This window comes from Hyperoodon ampullatus, assembly GCF_949752795.1.
Source record: "Hyperoodon ampullatus genome assembly, chromosome: 8".
NCBI classification, from domain to species: domain Eukaryota; kingdom Metazoa; phylum Chordata; class Mammalia; order Artiodactyla; family Ziphiidae; genus Hyperoodon; species Hyperoodon ampullatus.
In genome coordinates this window covers 74,267,683-74,284,892 of record NC_136921.1, presented here as the reverse complement: position 1 = coordinate 74,284,892, position 17,210 = coordinate 74,267,683, and the positions used below count along the sequence as shown (strand labels likewise).

Sequence of the window (17,210 nt, the reverse complement as noted above, 5' to 3'; positions counted from 1 at the left end):
GGAGCATGAGGAAAGTTGGTTGGAAAAAGGTGCAGCAATCATCGTTCTGCTCAGGTGTAACTAAGCTACAGGCCTCTGCATGTTCAAAAATGGAGATGCTTAGCATGATTTGAGGGTGGAGTTTTCAGCTCTGACATCAAAAGGTCACCTAGCGGACACTCGTGCATGCTCAGTTGGAGGGTTGGTGGTCCTATCCAGTCTTAACCAGCTCAGCTGAGCTAGACACAGCTGACTCCTAGTTCCCAGAAAACAACTCAGGTAAACCTCTTATTGTATAGGCTCCGTGCAGCTTGGAGAACATGCAAGTCTTAAAATGGCCTTGATTAGTGAAGGTAGGTGAAATGGATTTGATAATGATTACCCACAGTTTCAATAGGTGATGCCAAGCTCCAAGTCTGGTCTAAGGAGTGGGCTGTTGAAGCAAGGGAGAAGCAAATGCTGCTGGGGAATCAAGGAACTGTAAGAGTGGAGTTTTGAATAACCCTCAGGAAATGTCCGGCAGTGACCTGGGAAGCCAGTATTTGATCCCAAGAACCCTATTAGAAAGAGGATGGTCTAACCCAAGTCAATGGATAAAACTTTTCTGGAATTGTTGGAGAGCCAGGAAAATACTAGCCTTCTTCCCTCACCATTGTAAAAGGGTAACAATGGAAGTAGGATCACCTGGGAAGCACTGGTTTTCAGTTAAGGGAAACATTTGAAAGGAGCAGCCGAGAGTCAGTGAGATGGGGCTGCATGCTCCAGTGGAGGGAGTTTTTATCACTAACTTTGTTTAGAGTTGCTGATGCACAGTGATTAAAAAGAAAAAAGAAGACAGGCTTTTATTATTGCTTTTAATTCCCAATAGACAATGCATCTTTTATTTCTTGTACCATACTTGAAATGCTATTGGAAAGGAGTATTCTAGGAAATTTTTGAGGCTATGTGAGGGTATAAAAGGATTACTGAAAACTAGATGGAAAGGGTTAGGAGTAGTTCGAAAAGAGGAGGATAAACGTGGCAGAACTGTCTTTCTACACTAACTTGAGGCAAGGGCTAATATGATATTTGCAACATTCTTTCAGTAACCCTCTCCTCACATCTTGTCCTGTATTCTGGATTCCCAGGTTTAAGTCCTTGTTTCACAGCTGTTTATATCTCTGCATTTCTAACTCAGGTGAACTCAGATGGCTAGGTTGGAACTGATTACAACCAACAGGAAAATGTCCATGACTCTTATTTATGGGTTTTCACTTCCAGCATGAAAAATATTTACCCCCCTGCAGTTGCAAGAACGATTCCCAAGGGAAGTAAGTGGCTCATAGCTGAAATGCTTTCCAGTTGTTTCTTCCTTCCTTGATTTTACTGAATAGACCCTTTAAATATCACCAGGAGTCTGAGGTTTTCAACTGTCATCAGGATACACCAGTGTTTGTCCACTGGAGGGAAATAAAGAGGTTCAGTAACAGCCGTTGTTGCAACTACCCATCACTGACACTGACCCAAGCCGGGGCGGACCACTGCCACTGAGGGAACCTGTCATCCATGTGTGTTAGGGTCATGGGGGTGGGATGGGGTTGAAAGATTCTGCCCTTTTTTTAAAATTGAAGTACCCTTAATTTACAATGTTGTGTTAGTTTCTGGTGTACACCAAAGTGATTCAGTCATACATATACATAAACATTCTTTTTCATATTCTTTTCCATTACAGTTTATCATAGGACATTGAATATAGTTCCCTGTGCTACACAGTAGGACCTTGTTGTCTATTCATTCTCTATATAATTGTTTGCATCTGCTAATCCCAAACTCCCAATCCAACCCTCCCCCATCCTCACCCCTGCTTGGAAACCACAAGCCTGTTCTCTATGTCTGTGAGTCTCTTTCTGTTTCATAGATAACGAACATGTGGTATATATATATATATACAGTGGAATATGACATCACTTATATGTGGAATCTAAAATATGACATAAATTAAAGATTTTGCTCTTGAACATCAGTAGCATGAAAGCAGGAACTTCTAGTGTGGGTCAATCCTGAGGCATATAACTGTTTAGCACATGCAACCATAAATAAGAAGCCCTATCTGGGTAGTAATTTGTATCTGGTTTTGTCTTGATAACAGTTGGCAGAGTCCTTCTAATCAAAATATTTATCTTTGCTGTAGTTCTCAAAGTGTGGTCCCCAGACCAGCAGAACCAGCATCACCTGGAAACTTCTTAGAAATGCAGATTTTTCAGACCCCGCCTCACTACTTCTGGATCAGAATCTCAGGAGGCAGTCAAGCAATCTGCGCTTCAACAAGCCTTCCAGGTGATCCTGACATTAGCACAAATTAGGGACCCAAGGGGCTAGGTGGTGCTGCACTCAGACCAGACTGCTCATTAGAATCACCTGGGGAACTTTTAACAAAATACCAATGCTGGAGCCCCCGAACCAGATTGTGATGTAATTAGAGTGGTGTGGGGCGCTGGCATCAGAATTTTTTCTAAGTTCGGATAATTCCAATGATAGTCACAGTTGAGAACTGTCGCTTTAGAGCAATAAAAGAAGGAGCTCTTTAATTTAAGACTTTGTGATAAATTCAAAAATAATTTATTAAAACAATTTTATGTATTTTACTAGGATGTTAATTTAAGCATGTTTATATAGAATAAACCACAAATAAGGTAAGATTTAAGAGGGGGGATCTTGTCTGGTTTTTATTTTTCACTATTGTTATCCTGAGCACCTGGGGCAGTGCTTGGCACATAGTAAGTGCTCAAGTAACTCTGTTGACTAATTGAATTAATCAATTAAAGACTGGAGTTCCAATAGGAACTTGCCTTTACACCGCACAAAGGAACCAGTAAGCACTCTGAGCTAGAAGAATAGTATCTTTTTCTGGGGCTGGCGTGAGTTCATCTCCTTGTGGTTCTGCGGGTTCTCTGTGAATCCTCTTTGTTCTTGTCCCATGCTGATCTGTACCAGGATGTCACTGCTTTGTATCAGGATTCACATTACATTTGCAGGAACTGGTCTCTGCTTATGCCCTTAGCCAGAACACCCACTGAGTCGATCACCCGGATTGTTAGAGGCGCGATACCAGCACTGGTTATGTTATCTCCCTTCTTTTCTCTGGGCTGGCTTCTCCACCTCCTCTCCCCAAGGCCTCCACCTTTGGACGGGTGCTGCCACCTGGCCTGCCTATGTTTTGATCTGCGCACTCTTTCCTGTTGGAGTTCCCTAGAGCTCATGGAGGGGTTCTCTTTGCTTGGTGGGCAAAACTTTCTGAGTGGGGTTTAAGCCAAAACTGGATTTCCCAGCAGGCAGAAACAGGTTCACCATGCTGCTGCTGCTCAAACCCCTGTGGCAGTAGCACCTCCAGCGTGTGCCTGTTAAAGATTCCTTGTTCAATGTTGAGTAAGCCACATCACCTAAAAATGAAGTAGCAGATTTGTTTAGAAACTGCCTCTAATTCAATAGGGCAAATTACTTCCCTGAAACTTTTTTTTTTTTCTCCTTGCGGTACGCGGGCCTCTCACTGTTGTGGTCTCTCCCGCTGCGGAGCACAGGCTCCGAACGTACAGGCTCAGCGCTATGGCTCACAGGCCCAGCCGCTCCGCAGCATGTGGGATCTTCCCAGACCGGGGCACGGACCCGCGTCCCCTGCATCGGCAGGCGGACCCCCAACCACTGTGCCACCAGGGAAGCCCCCCGAAACATTTTTGATGGGAGTTCTGTACTGGTTAGAGTAATCTAATTAAGATGTGTTGTTAATGCTGTTTTATTTACTGCTTAAGTTTAAAAAAAAACAAACAAAAACTGTAGAACCTCCCACTATCAGCAATTATTCTGAAGTCTTTTTTCCCCTCTTGTTTGCTGTAGCTTCCTTTTAGACTGAAGTTACCTGTGTCTCCAGATAGGAGGGAGGTCAACATTTTGTACTTAATATTTTGCCCAGTTCTTACTGAAGTTTCACTAAAGCAAAGGGAGGCTGTGAAGTTCATGGTGTTTCCAAACCATTTGCATTTGTATACTCATCTCTTAGAGTGCAATACACACATAAAAATTATCCAAAATTATACATAAATTCTCCATTTCTACATGAAAGCTTCTTGTCCCTTCAACTACACTCAGGTCCAGAGGCTTAAACAAAATCCTTTTCAGATTATTGTTAATGCTGTGCCTGATTCTGCAGCAGCTGTTGCTTTTGAACAATATGATGCTTCTCCTCCCCCAAGAGGAGTGGAAAAGGCCTCCTCTGCCACACTCTCAACCTTTGTCAACTCAAGGAGCATAAAACAGACTGAGAGAAGAACCTAGGATTCCTGTTTGGGAATTCAGTGCAGAGCTTAAAGACTATTGAGTTTTGCCACTTCCTGACATTGACTTTCATAGCAACAGTTTAATTTGGAGAAAAGCTGCTACCTCAAATGGCTGAAGGTATTTATGTGGAAAATTTTCCAAATGATTGACTTTACTGTGTTGCTATTTTCTTTCCGCATGAATATGTGAGTATTTGGCTTTCTCCCAGGAGTTTTTCTGTATCACTTCTCTTTAGGCAAAGACATTTTTCTATCCAGACTGGGAAAAGAAAGATGTACCAAGAGCTTCCCCCTTTACAGTGAATTATTATTTGAGTTTAAATGATAACATCTCTAAGAATGAAGAATTTGAGTGCGTCTGTTTCCTGAAATCTTCCCTTGGCCAATCGTCATGGTAGTCAGAGTCATCTTGATCATCACTTTGGAGCCAGTGCAACTGTGATCAGCTTCCTCCAGCACTGCCCTGCCTCTCTCCTCCCCGTTGGCATCAGTCTTACTGAAGGGGTTGTCTCTGCTCCCTCTTACTTCCTTATCTCCCGTTAATTCTTCAGCCACCTCTCTAATGCCGAGGTCGCCAATGGCTCCCTGTTATTTAATCCAATGATTATCTTATATTATAACTGATTTGTAGCATGTGACATTGCTGTTCCCATCTTCCTTCGCTTCTTTGCCACCATTTCTCCTCATTCTCTTAGTTTCCTTCTCTTCTGCCCCTTTCTTAAAAGTTGCTTCCTTGGGTTGTAGCAGAGTGGGGAAATTAAACTGATAATATCCCCCAGCTTTTGAAAAGAAATTAAACTTCTAAATAGATGAATAAATATATATGTCCAGAATTGAAACTCTGTGAGAGCCGGGTTTTTTTGTTTTAATCAGCATGGATCACCCACCCTAGAACGGTGCTTGGCACAGAGTGGGCACCCAGCCAATGAATGAATGAATGATATAAAATTCATAAATACTGAAAATATATATAGAAAAGAAGGAAATAAAGTTGTTTCCTTGGGAACCAATGCAAGGCCTGCCTCTCTTCTTACTCTACAGTCTCTTCCTGGCTGGTGCCATCTGTCCCTCGGACTCAATCCCATGCCATTGATAAAGATCCCCATCCACTTCTGCAGCCCAGATCTTATGACGGCAGATCTATGTCTAAACTGAACCTAATTCCTTCTCTTCCTGGTTTCTCTAAGTCCCCAGTTTTAGTGAGGGATGCCATTGTTCATCACGCAAGACAGAAACGTTAACTTCCTCTCCCCTCTTCCCATAAAAAAACACTAACGATTCCTACTTATTCTATTTTCTACATAAATTTTAAATCCACGTCTTCTCCCTAACTCCTACCAGCACCAACCCCCCCCCCCCCGCCCTAATTCAGGAAACCACCAACTTGCATCTGGATAATTCTCTCTGGTCTTGCTTCCTTGCAATCCATCCTCCATATTATAGGAGAGAGCTTTCTGATCCCATTGCCCTGATCAAAGCCCTCATGCTTGCAAAGCCCCCGCAGTCTGGCCACTCTTGCCTCCCCAGCCTCAGCTCTTGGCACTCCTCACCTTACATTTTTCATTCTTGGTCATTCCAAATATTTTTCAGTTCTTCAAAAGTACCGTGCTCTCCCACCTTCTGGGCCTTCATATTGCCATTTCTTTTTTTCTACCTAGAACATTCTTTCTATTCTCTCCCCATCTGGAGAATTCCTGCTCCCTTTTTAGATCTGAAATTCAGACCACTTCCTGTTGGATGCTCCCCTGAATGCCCCAAGTCTGGCAAAGGTACCTCTCCCATGACCTCTGCCCCATTGTCCCATCAGAGCAAGAGTCCCCCTGTGTCATAATTGCCTGAGTCTTTGTATCGGCATTATATGGTCACTTCTGTGAGGACAGGAGTGTGTCTCCTGTGTTGAAATCGTATCTCCAGTGCTTAGCACAGTGATTGATGCAGAGGTGCTCAAATTTTTGTTGAAGAAATGAGTGAGCCTCAAAGTAAAGCATGAGCCAGCTTTCTTTACCACACAGCCACAAATGCCTCACTCTGCAACCTCTTCCTCACTAGTCAAGCTCCTCCAAATAAAACAACTATTACTTTCCCACAAAATAGCCAAAACTTTGCTGCAGACAAAGCAACCTATACATCCTGAGGAAGAGAAACTTTTCAAAAGTTCTGAGAATTAACATATGGTAATTGTCAAATCCCAGGTTGTCTTTTTTTTTTTGCGGTACGCGGGCCTCTCACTGCCGTGGCCTCTCCCGTTGCGGAGCACAGGCTCCGGACGCACAGGCTCAGCGGCCATGGCTCACGGGCCCAGCCGCTCAGCGGCATGTGGGATCTTCCCGGACCGGGGCACAAACCCGTGTCCCCTGCATCGGCAGGCGTACTCTCAACCACTGCGCCACCAGGGAAGCCCCCAGGTTGTCTTTTAATTGAACCTTCACAGTAATTCCCTTAGCTTGTACTCAGTGCTTAAGCTGAGTAGAACCTCATTAGGGAGGTTGTCATGCCTTAGTGAAAATGGAGGGAAAGAGAAATAGAGCTTTCCATGACAAGGAGGCGGCAAAGAAGGGGAGCAATCTGGTCTGCAGATTCTTTAATCCACGTAGCTGACTGTACTGACTCCTGAAATGGGAGATGATGGCGGAGAACAGCCACAGCCATCAAGGGAGCCTAGTATCTTCCTTCCAAACCCCATTCTGGGTTTTGTCCTCAAAAAGCATCTGCTACCTGCTTCCCTTCTCTCCTTTCCCAGAGCACCTTCTTCAGTGCCAGCCTCAGGAGCAACCTGATTTTAAAGAGTTTTCCTCCCCAGGAGCATATCATTGAGGGAACCATGTAACTACCAGGTTCAGCCCCCCAGTGCTTTTCTGGGCCTCTCTGTCACTGCTCATCAACTTGCTCTGTTCTAGCCACCATGAACACTTTCCTGCTCAGGGCTGTGATGAGGTGGGGCAAGTGAGGCCCCCGGGGGTACAAAACTGAAGAAGTCGCCCACTCTTGGATGCCAGCGCTGCACGTGCAGGAGCCTGAATGCGAGTGCCTCCCTGGACTCACCCCCATCCCGGCTCCTGCCCTGCCCTACCTCGGCCGCCGTGTCTCCTGGCCTCTGCAAATTCTAGTCCTCCAGACCCAGCTCAGATGCTGCCTCCTCTAAAGAGCTCTTGCTAAAGCTCACCAGTCTCTCTCACAGCCCAGCAAGTGGTCATCGCACCTTCCTCTGAATTCTCAGTGGACCTTATTTATACCTCTCTGAAGACACTGTATACCTTGTTTAGCTCTTGGGCTTGTCTTTGTCTCTGTTAAACCACAGACTGTTTAAGAACAGTCGTTTTCTCAGTGTGCTTTCAATATCTAGCTCAGGGTTTGGCACACATAAGTCAGTGAGGTGAGTGGGGCTGTCAGGAGGAGAAGAGAGAAGAGCATAGTGGTTAGTTGCATGAGGGCGAGAGGTGAGGAGTAGGCATGGGCCCTGGGGCCAGTCTGCTTGGGTTTGACCTCAGGGTCTGCCATTTACTGGGTGTGAGAGCTTGGACAATTTACGTCACTTGTCTATGCCTCCATTTCTTTATCTTTAAAATGGGATCAATAGTGATACCCTAACGTGGGATCAATAGTTGTACCCCAACATGTGAAGTCTAATTGAGCTAAAAGAGGTAAAGCCCTTAGCACAAGACTTGGTGCCTAGTGAACACCTCAGTAAATGTCAGGATTCAGAATAAAGGAGGGTCTAGCGAAGTGATATCCATGGAAAATGCAGGTGTGCACGCTAAGGGTAAAGCACATTTGTGACTGATGCCATAGAGGAAGTTAAATCTAAACCGTTAATGATGGAAGACAGAGGCAACAGCCACCTACTCCCTCGAGTACCCAGGTGCCTACTGTTTTCGAAAAGACAAATCTTATCTCTACAAAGAAGATGGTTAGGGAGGCTGCCTGAAAAGGCAGCCGAGGAGACCCAAATGAACCTGGGAGTATTAAAACAGATATTTAAATATGCCCTGTTTTAATATCTGCTGTTAAGGGGGATGGAAACAGAATGCTAAGGAAAAGTCATGTTTTTGCTGCCATCTACAGTCAATGTGCAGTTTTCAAAGTTTCTTACACACACACACACACATATAGTTATGAGTAACAGTTTGGTTGAAAGTCTAGTAATTGAGATACTTTGGGCATATTATTCTAGTATTTTATTTACCAGTGTTTCTAAAATTATGTATATTTAATCAGTAATATAGCTTTTTAACATCTCAAATTGTGTTAGAACTTACCAGAAGACGGCTGAAATAAGAGTGAGGCTGTCATCTGTTGGGTTGGATTAGCTGCAGCTGTGGCAGATGACAGTTCATACAAAGATTTTAATGAAGAAAGAGATAGATTGGATTTTACCCCATGTTTTCCTGCCCCATGACCTGCAGTTCTATGATTGTTATTAGAATTATTATAAATTGTATTTTATACAAGCATCCTTTATTGTTTTGATATGAGAAATCAACCAAAAGCAAGTAAAAACAGTATGACAGTGATGTCACTTATGAGATACCTTCTGTCCCTATGCGCCTATCCACGTAATCTCCATTATCATGATGTTTTCCTAACTTTCCTGTGCATTATTTTTCAAGGGTTAAATATAGACAAGAATTATTGGAAAAGCGTTTGATGGAGAAAAAAGAAGTGACCCTTCAAGAAGCACTTGAAAAAGCAGAGAGAGAGAAGCGAATAGAAGCCCTGAGGAAACAGGTGTTTTTAATTTGGAAAATTTCATGGGTGGTTTAAAAAAATGTTTCTAAGTGCTCTTAATAACATTATTACTAGGGCTTAGTTCATGACATCTGCTATAAGAAATGTAACTTTCCCAAATTGGGACACTGGTCTTCATTGCTGGGAGCAATTAGATTTATGTTGAACCATTTCCAGTTTCTTAGTGTATTAGAAGAATTTTATCAGCACCTTTAAAATAGCTCTCCCAAGATTTAAATGCATCCATATTACCTCTAGTTTATAAGCTGAATAGTATCCATGTACAGCAGTGAAACTCTGCATCTAGCCGAAGGATTTTACTCTCCTCGAAAAAACGTGGTGGAGATTGAGCAAGATAATTCTCCCTAGGGTAGGAACCTCTGTTTGGAAACATCCCACAGTTAACAAACAGGTTAAAAACCACTTTTAAAAAATACTGTTTTTGTGGAGAAATAAAAATCTCCCATTGCTTTGGCTCGTAAAAGTAGGCAAAAGTCCGAAGGTAGTAGTCGGCAAGAGCAAGAATTTAAGACCTTGGGAAATGTGATAAAATAGTTTTACTTGGTAATTTTTCATAGTTTTTAACCTGAAAGTGATTAGCTCAACTCACAAGCTCTAAAGTCTTCATTGACACCATTTCCCAGCTGATAGGAAATGACCGTCTGGTTTCTCTTCTCTGTCAGTGAAGGCAGTATAGAATCTTGGGTAAGAACTTGGCCTCTGGTGTCCTTCAAAACTGGTACAACCTGGTTCACTACTTACTGGCAGAGGAAACTTAGGTCTTTTAACCTCCCTAAGCTTCATTTCTTCCTCTGAAAAATGGGAATCATAATAATAGTACCTACTTCACAAGTTTGTAGTAATGTGCATTCACATTTTTTGAATATTTAGTAAGTATAAAGCCCTCTTCTAAATGCTTTTAGGTTTTACCTCATTTAATCTCTACCACAACCCTATGATATGATGTAGGAATTATTATTATTCCTACTTCATAGAAAACTGAGGAGGCCCAGAGGTTCCCCAAAGTCACATAGCTAGTAAATGTCAAACTGGATTCAAACCAAGGAAGTCTAGTTAAATGAAATATTCAGTAAAGAGGAAGTGTAAATGCATATAACTATTATATCATCTTTTATAAAATAGATTATAGAAATACATTCCTGTACTTTGAATTTAAATCCTGGTCATCTTAGGTTCAACAAAATTTAAATTATTCAATCATTAGCAAATAATGATATACCATGGCCTTCGGGAGACAAAACTTAATGTCACTCTTACTGAACACATTCTTGTTCAAAATATAATTTTGATAACTACAGAGTCCATATGATTAGGATTCTTTCCATCTGTGAGCCCTTTGAAAGAGGAAATATCTGTGCCCGTTATCTGTAATCAGTGTTTAGAACTACAGTAAAAGACATTTTGGCTAGGAAACCTATAATAATTAAAGTATGTTCAACCCCCAGTTATGTCATTACAATTTCTAAATGGCATTAAAAATGCCATTTTCTTAATGCTAATTCTTGACTTTAGGAATTAACAGGCGGGTGTTATTAATGGTGCATATAATTTACAAAATTAGTGGCTTCTTTTCATTAGGATACAGGTTTGAACAATTTCAGTTATCATAAAGGACAAGGGCATTTGGGTTGAAACGACTCTGCAGTTTTTCAGTGGAAGGGGAAACAATGGTTTTTAACAGTCCCTGGAAATCTAGTTGCCTGGTACAATGAAAACTCACCCATCTTGCTCAATAATGCCAACAACACACATGACTTTACCCATAAATGATATGCTCCAGATGCAGCTTAATCAGATTAAACTTTCTAGAAAGCTTCATGGGGTTGTTACCATGGCCGTAGATTGCTAGTGGTTAAAAATTAATGTTTTCTACTTTTGGTTACTTTCAAGGTGGTTGAATATGTGGGTTTTCTATATAAAATTTCCCTTGACTTTGGATCAAAAAGAAATTTTTATCTAAATTTAATCATAACTGTAATTATGTAATCTTAATAAAATTTCTTAACTTTAATGGACATTAACATTAATAATGTTGCCCAGAAGCATTTTGCTTGTATCTTGTTCCAAGTAGCCATGTTTTTTCTTCTTTTAGGTTGCTATTGTCGCTCAATTTGATCCTGTTAGAATGATGTCAGACACAATGGCATCAAAAGCGAGGATGGGTATTGGAATCGAAGAAGAATTTATTCTTCAAAAGCCACTCTTCACATTGAATACATACAATGAACAGCAGGTAATTATGGAAATCAGCACAATTGATGCAAAAGCCATGATGATAAGAATTGTAGAAGTGTGTGTTTTGGGTTACAAATTATTTTCAATATTTATATTTGAATACCATCCATATTAGCATAATTTTTATTTCCAAATGAGAGCACATAATTACTGAACAATTCTTAATATAAAATAGTTGATAGGTGACCATAGAACAAAACACTGTATGTGAAAATGTTATCTGTCATTGAAAATTATTTTAATCTAAAAAATAATTTTATAAAATTTTAAAGTTGTGTTAATAATGTATTTTGTTTAAATATTTATCATATTCAGAATTTTTTAAATGCATAACATAAATCCTATTAAAGAAACAACTAATGATACTGATAAGACAAAGCAGAGGGAAGCTTTCTGAAATTAAAATGAACAGAAGATAATGTATCAGTGCTAATGATGAAACATTTGCTGTGGGAAAAGGTATTAAGAGGTTATTTAACTGTTTCTAGGAACTTCTGGATCATTTTAATCTGTTTCTATAGCTTGGAAAGGATTTTTTAAAGTTTTTTTAGATGGATGGATGGAAGAGAAGGAGCCAGGACATGTGAATGAATGGATATCACTGAAGTTAAGGGAGAATGTAGTTGTTAACTTTACAAATCTAAGAAAAGCTAAATGCTTATTTAATTATTTAAAAAGCAGGAAACTTCATCCATTCACTCACTGACAAATCTAGTGTGCCTCTTTTATGCGCTGCATACTTTGCTAGGGAATAAAAAGATGAACAGTTCACATATTAATTGGGCAAATATTTATGGAACATATACTGTATCTGGCACTGAGCCTGGTGCCAGGGCTGCATCCTGAGCAAGATAAATTTGTCCTGTGTGGAGGAAGTGAGCAGGGGAGTTGGGTTGGGAAGGAAAGTAGCATGCATGGGAATAACTCCACTAGGGTGAGATCGCCTCCGGCTAAGGGCTGCAGCGGCTTAGAGGAAGGGAATGAACGGGCAACCCTGAATGGGAAGTCAGAGAAATGGAAAAGGAAAAACTAAGCTCCATCTTAGTTGAGGAATCTTGGCAGCAGTGACAGAATTCATTCCAGATAATTTAAGTTAAAAAACAAACAACAGGGCTTCCCTGGTGGCGCAGTGGTTGAGAGTCCGCCTGCCGATGCAGGGGACACGGGTTCATGCCCCGTTCCGGGAGCATCACACATGCCGCAGAGCCGGCTGGGCCCGTGAGCCATGGCCGCTGAGCCTGCGCATCCGGAGCCTGTGCTCCGCAACGGGAGAGGCCACAACAGTGAGAGGCCCGCGTACCGCAAAAAACAAACAAACAAAACAAACAACAGCAAAACTGGATTGGGAGGAGGGGTGGGTGTAGGGAGAGGGATTAATTAGAAAATGCACGGGCATCTCCAGAAGCCAAAGCGGGGAGGGCAGTTGGGCTTACAAAGAATTGAAGTCAGAAGCTGAAAAGCTTTCAGGCACCTGGGCTGAGGAAATAAGTGCTTCACCAAGCAGAAGAGGGTGAAAAGAGGCCCTTACCGGTATGTGTTTAGTGTAAGGTACATGATAAAGGTGGGTGCTGGGGGATGAGACTGGAGACATAAATTCCAGTCAGACTGTGAAAAGTATAGTAGATCTTACTTGCTAAGACTTTTGACCTTTATCCTGTGAGCAGAGGTGAGACTCTGAAGCAGGTGAATTATATAATCAGCTTTATGTTATAGCAATGTGTCCTGAATGGAAAATTGGTGGAGGTGGAGTCAGGTCCTTTTAATATGGTGGAGCCCTCATAGAAGTGGCGTGGAGTAGGGGGAGGGTGGCCTGTCAGGGGCATGGATGTCTCTGGCTGAGAAGAGGAGGGGGGATAATGAGTGAGGGTGATTCTAAACTAGGCAGTGAGTGATATTGAGAAGAGCCTGCATTTTGGATTGAAATCCACATCCACTATTTACTGGCTGTGTGAACTTGTGTAAGCTATTAACATCTTTATGTCTTGTTTACTTCATCTGTAAAACAATAATTTGTAAGGTTCTTGTGAGGATTAGTATAATAAATGTCAATTGCCTAGAATATTGTCTGGCACCTAGTAGTAATTCAGTAAATTATAATCATTAGGTGGTGCTGTCATTAACCATATAAGAATTCAGAAGGAAAAGCAGACTTAGGGAGAGAGCATTTGTTTTGTTTATATCAGGTTTAGGTTGAAGATGTCTAATACACACTTACAAGAAACTGATGGGCTTCCTCTGGGTAGGAGAATTGGGGAAATGGAGGTCAGTATGTGAGGGAGATCTTCATTTCACTTGATACGTATTGAAAAAAACAGAATTATGAAAACATTTTAAAACTCACAGTTCTGGAGCTGGGGGGAAAAAAGGTGAATCCTGGAGATAATGAGGACGTCAACAGCACACAGGTGGAGCATGAATCCTTCAAAGTGGATGAGAGTGACCAGGGAGACTCTTTTGGAGCAAAAGAGGAGAAACCTAGGACTAAGGCTCAAATACATTGCTTTTCAGGCACAAATCTCAGGGTTATTCCTGACTTATATGCATCGTTGCCCCCAGTCCCTGTATTGATCAGTTGCCAAGTTCTATTGATTCTTCCCTTCATAGTGTTTTGGACAGTTCTCTCTTCCTTGCTACCAGCCAATTTTAGGCATTTATTATTTCATGTCTAGACAATTGTAGTGGACTCTTAAGCACTCTCCCTGCCTCTGTCTCTTCTTTCTCTGCCACCTTAATTTATCCTGAACTTGTAGTCAGATGCATCTTCTTACGCACAGCAATGATTATATTAGTTCCACGCTGAAAACAGAAACACAACCTCAGTAGCTGCCCAGACTCCTTGGCATAGCCTTCAAGCCTTTAAAATTCAAGGCCCAGTCTTAAAAGTGTCCTTTTTCAGTGTTCCCCAATGGTACCAAGTACTCTACCCAGATTACCCCGATCCCAACTTAACCTATTTCGTCTCTGAGTTTGCATGTGCCTTTCTTTCTTGATCTCTCTTCCTCCCCCAGCCCCATTCCCAGCTTTATAGAAGAGTAAGTTGAACTTTAAAGTTAGCTCAAGTGGTCCTTCTTACCTGAGACCATCCTAGTCTCCTTGGCACCAGGAGATGTCTCTCTGTATTCTACTACTCTTGGAGCTACATCTGTCACATGTTGCCACGGACTGTAGTTATCTGTGTACATTTTTTTTACCTCTGTTAGTGTAAGAGCTCCTTGAAGGAGGGGTTGCTTTCAACGGCTTATTATCCCATCCTCTAGGAGGACTTCAAGTTCATGTAAAATGTTTCATTAGCTGAAATCCATACGTGGCCACCTTCTTATCATTGCAAACAGTGTCTGTGGACATTAATATTCATAGAAGGAGGAATAATGTCCAATCAGCTATAAATGAAAAGGGAAATTGAGCTACTCATATGTCTATACCCCTTAGAGTCAGATTGATGGAAGCATTTTCTAGTTCTGCTTGAAATAGAAATCTGGCCTTGGAAGAAAAGTTCTATTGATTTTGTTTTTCAAGTAGTGGCCATGTGTTTGAACTTAATTTACATATTTCCAAATGATGGAGAAATTAAAATGTCTGTTTAAAGACAGATGTACAAGGTTGTGGTTTAGGTTTATTTTAATCAATCATTGTTTATATTTTATAATTTCAGCTAACAATAAATAACAAATCAATGATCGTACTGAAAGTAAGCTTTTATCCCATCTTTTAATAATTTTAATGTTATATTTTGACTAATCTAGTATACAATATTCTGTACATCTTATGTTGGAAACCACTGATATACTGGAAAGTGATAATGTCAAAAAGGTTTGGATATTTTCAGTAAGAATAAACAGAATATAGTCACTGTATACACAGAATTTACTGTCATCTAGTCATCTATCCAGTAAAAACAGATTACACGGCTTGGGGAAATACAGAACTAAATGATAAAATTTACTTCAATGAAGTGCTATTTATTTAAATCATATTATTTCTACAGATAATTTCTGACCCTAGACTTCGTTTTGAGTTAGCACTTCGAGAAGCTGGACTTCATAAAACATTTTATGCCAAGGAGATATTACCAAAAATCGGTCCCCAGAAACCTCCAAGAAAGGACACAGAGTCTACTGTATTCAAAATCTAGAGTTCATCCTCAAATCCTGTTATACATAAGTAAGATTTTTCTTTGAATACATTTATATGGATAACAATTAACACTACTTTCTAAAATTTTTTCAAATATCAGACATAGAAATCATAGCATCTGTTAAAAACAACTTTTTCTTTTATGATTCTTAGACTTTTATGGACTATTTCCAATATCTTTGTTATGTTTAATAGTACTAAATTCTCCAAAGACTATAGAACTTAATTATGACACATATGGAACATATATTATCATTTAGTAAATTGAATTTTGGAGGTTGCATTATGCCATAAAAAGAGCTCAAAATAACCATTTGCAAGAATTACAGTTTATGTTGCTACTACCTACTAATGTTCATTTCTGCTTGTTATTTCAGAATTTGAGTTTTTTAATTATGGAAGTTTCATTATCATTAATACTTCTGTTATTTCTCGATTATTATAAGAGGAGACTCAACCTTTCTCTAAATTTAGAAGCCAATTTGGTATACCATGTTTACTGCAAACCAATCATCCAAACAACTTCATTTTGCAAATTAGCCTGTAAGAATAAATTAGAAATTAGAAATAGCATTTCAAGCATAAGGATATCTGTTTTGGCTTGGAAAAATGTATTTGTATGCTTGTTTGGAAGGAATGTTTTAAAATTCAGAATGCTATCAAAATTTCCATGTTATCTATTAAATATCTAGATGACTTTATAGAAAGGAAGTGTTTCAAATAAAACTTAAGCATAATTTTTTACTATTTCTAAACAATCACACAGATACAAGTAGCTGGTGATACACAGCAGGAGGTAGTGTCACTATTTTGAGAACCATGGAGTTGATACTTGTGGTTATGATGAAAATATTAGTTGAGGTTTGGGCAGCAGCCTAGATGCTGGCTATGCCCAGACTCAGACCTTATTAATTTTCTTTGTTTTAAAAAATAGTATTAATAATAGTTACCATTCATTGAGCACAAACTGTGTGCTCAGTACCCTATATGTACTTTACATATAATGTCTTACTTGACCATCATAACAACCTTATGAGATTGTCATCTGCATTTTACAGATAAGGAAATAGATTCAGGAAGGTAAAATAATATGCCCTAGATCAGTTGTTTGTCAAACAGTGGGTCATTAAATCAATCTAGTGAGTCCTGACCAGTATTTTTTAAATGACACAAAATAAAAGAAATCTGAAATCCATGTGAGATTTGGGTTTCATCCCCTCTCAGTTCCACAAGAATTTCTCTTGTTTGGTTACCCTCTTTCTCTCCTATGTCTTCAAGTTCTCCTTAAGCATACAAATACACTCGAATAAATTCCACTTAAAAAATTGATTTCCATTAAGCCCACATTTTCCGCTAGCTACCAGGCTATTTCTCTGCTCCTCTTCTTAAGTGAACGTCTTGAAAATGTTGCCTCTAGATATTTGGTGTCTTCTCACTTTCTAGTTACGGTCACTCGTTCTGAGCCAGCTTTGCCCTCACCCTCCACTGACACTGCTCTTAACAAGGGCACCAGTGAACTCCGTACTGACAAATTTGATGACCATTTTCAGTCTTCATCTTACTGACTTCATGGCAGCCTTTAAACTCTGTTGACAACCACCCCATCTTGGAACATGTTCTTCTCTTGGCTTCTATGACACCAGTCTCCTTTACCTCCTGCTTCTTTAGTCACTCCTCAGTCTTCTTGGCTGATGCCTCCATCTCCATTGATCTCTAAGTGATGGAGAGTTCTGGGATTAGACCTTCTAGCTGTCTCCTTCTTTACTGTTGAATCACCTAAGGGAAGATCCGTAAACACTGTATTTT

General features: G+C 40.4%; 1 protein-coding gene across 3 annotated transcripts in view; it reads left to right on the top strand.

The window, feature by feature from the left end:
* CCDC148 (coiled-coil domain containing 148) overlaps positions 1–15,402 on the top strand; it is a gene marked incomplete at both ends in the record, with an annotated part of 272,157 nt that extends 256,755 nt beyond the window's left edge. For all 3 annotated transcript variants that reach the window (XM_079709817.1, XM_079709816.1, XM_079709815.1), the window contains 3 exons: positions 8,897–9,014; positions 11,128–11,268; positions 15,256–15,402. In XM_079709817.1, coding sequence (XP_079565943.1) covers positions 8,897–9,014; positions 11,128–11,268; positions 15,256–15,402 — 406 coding nt within the window. The remainder of the gene's footprint in view (positions 1–8,896; positions 9,015–11,127; positions 11,269–15,255) is intronic.
* Positions 15,403–17,210: the final 1,808 nt, after the last annotated feature.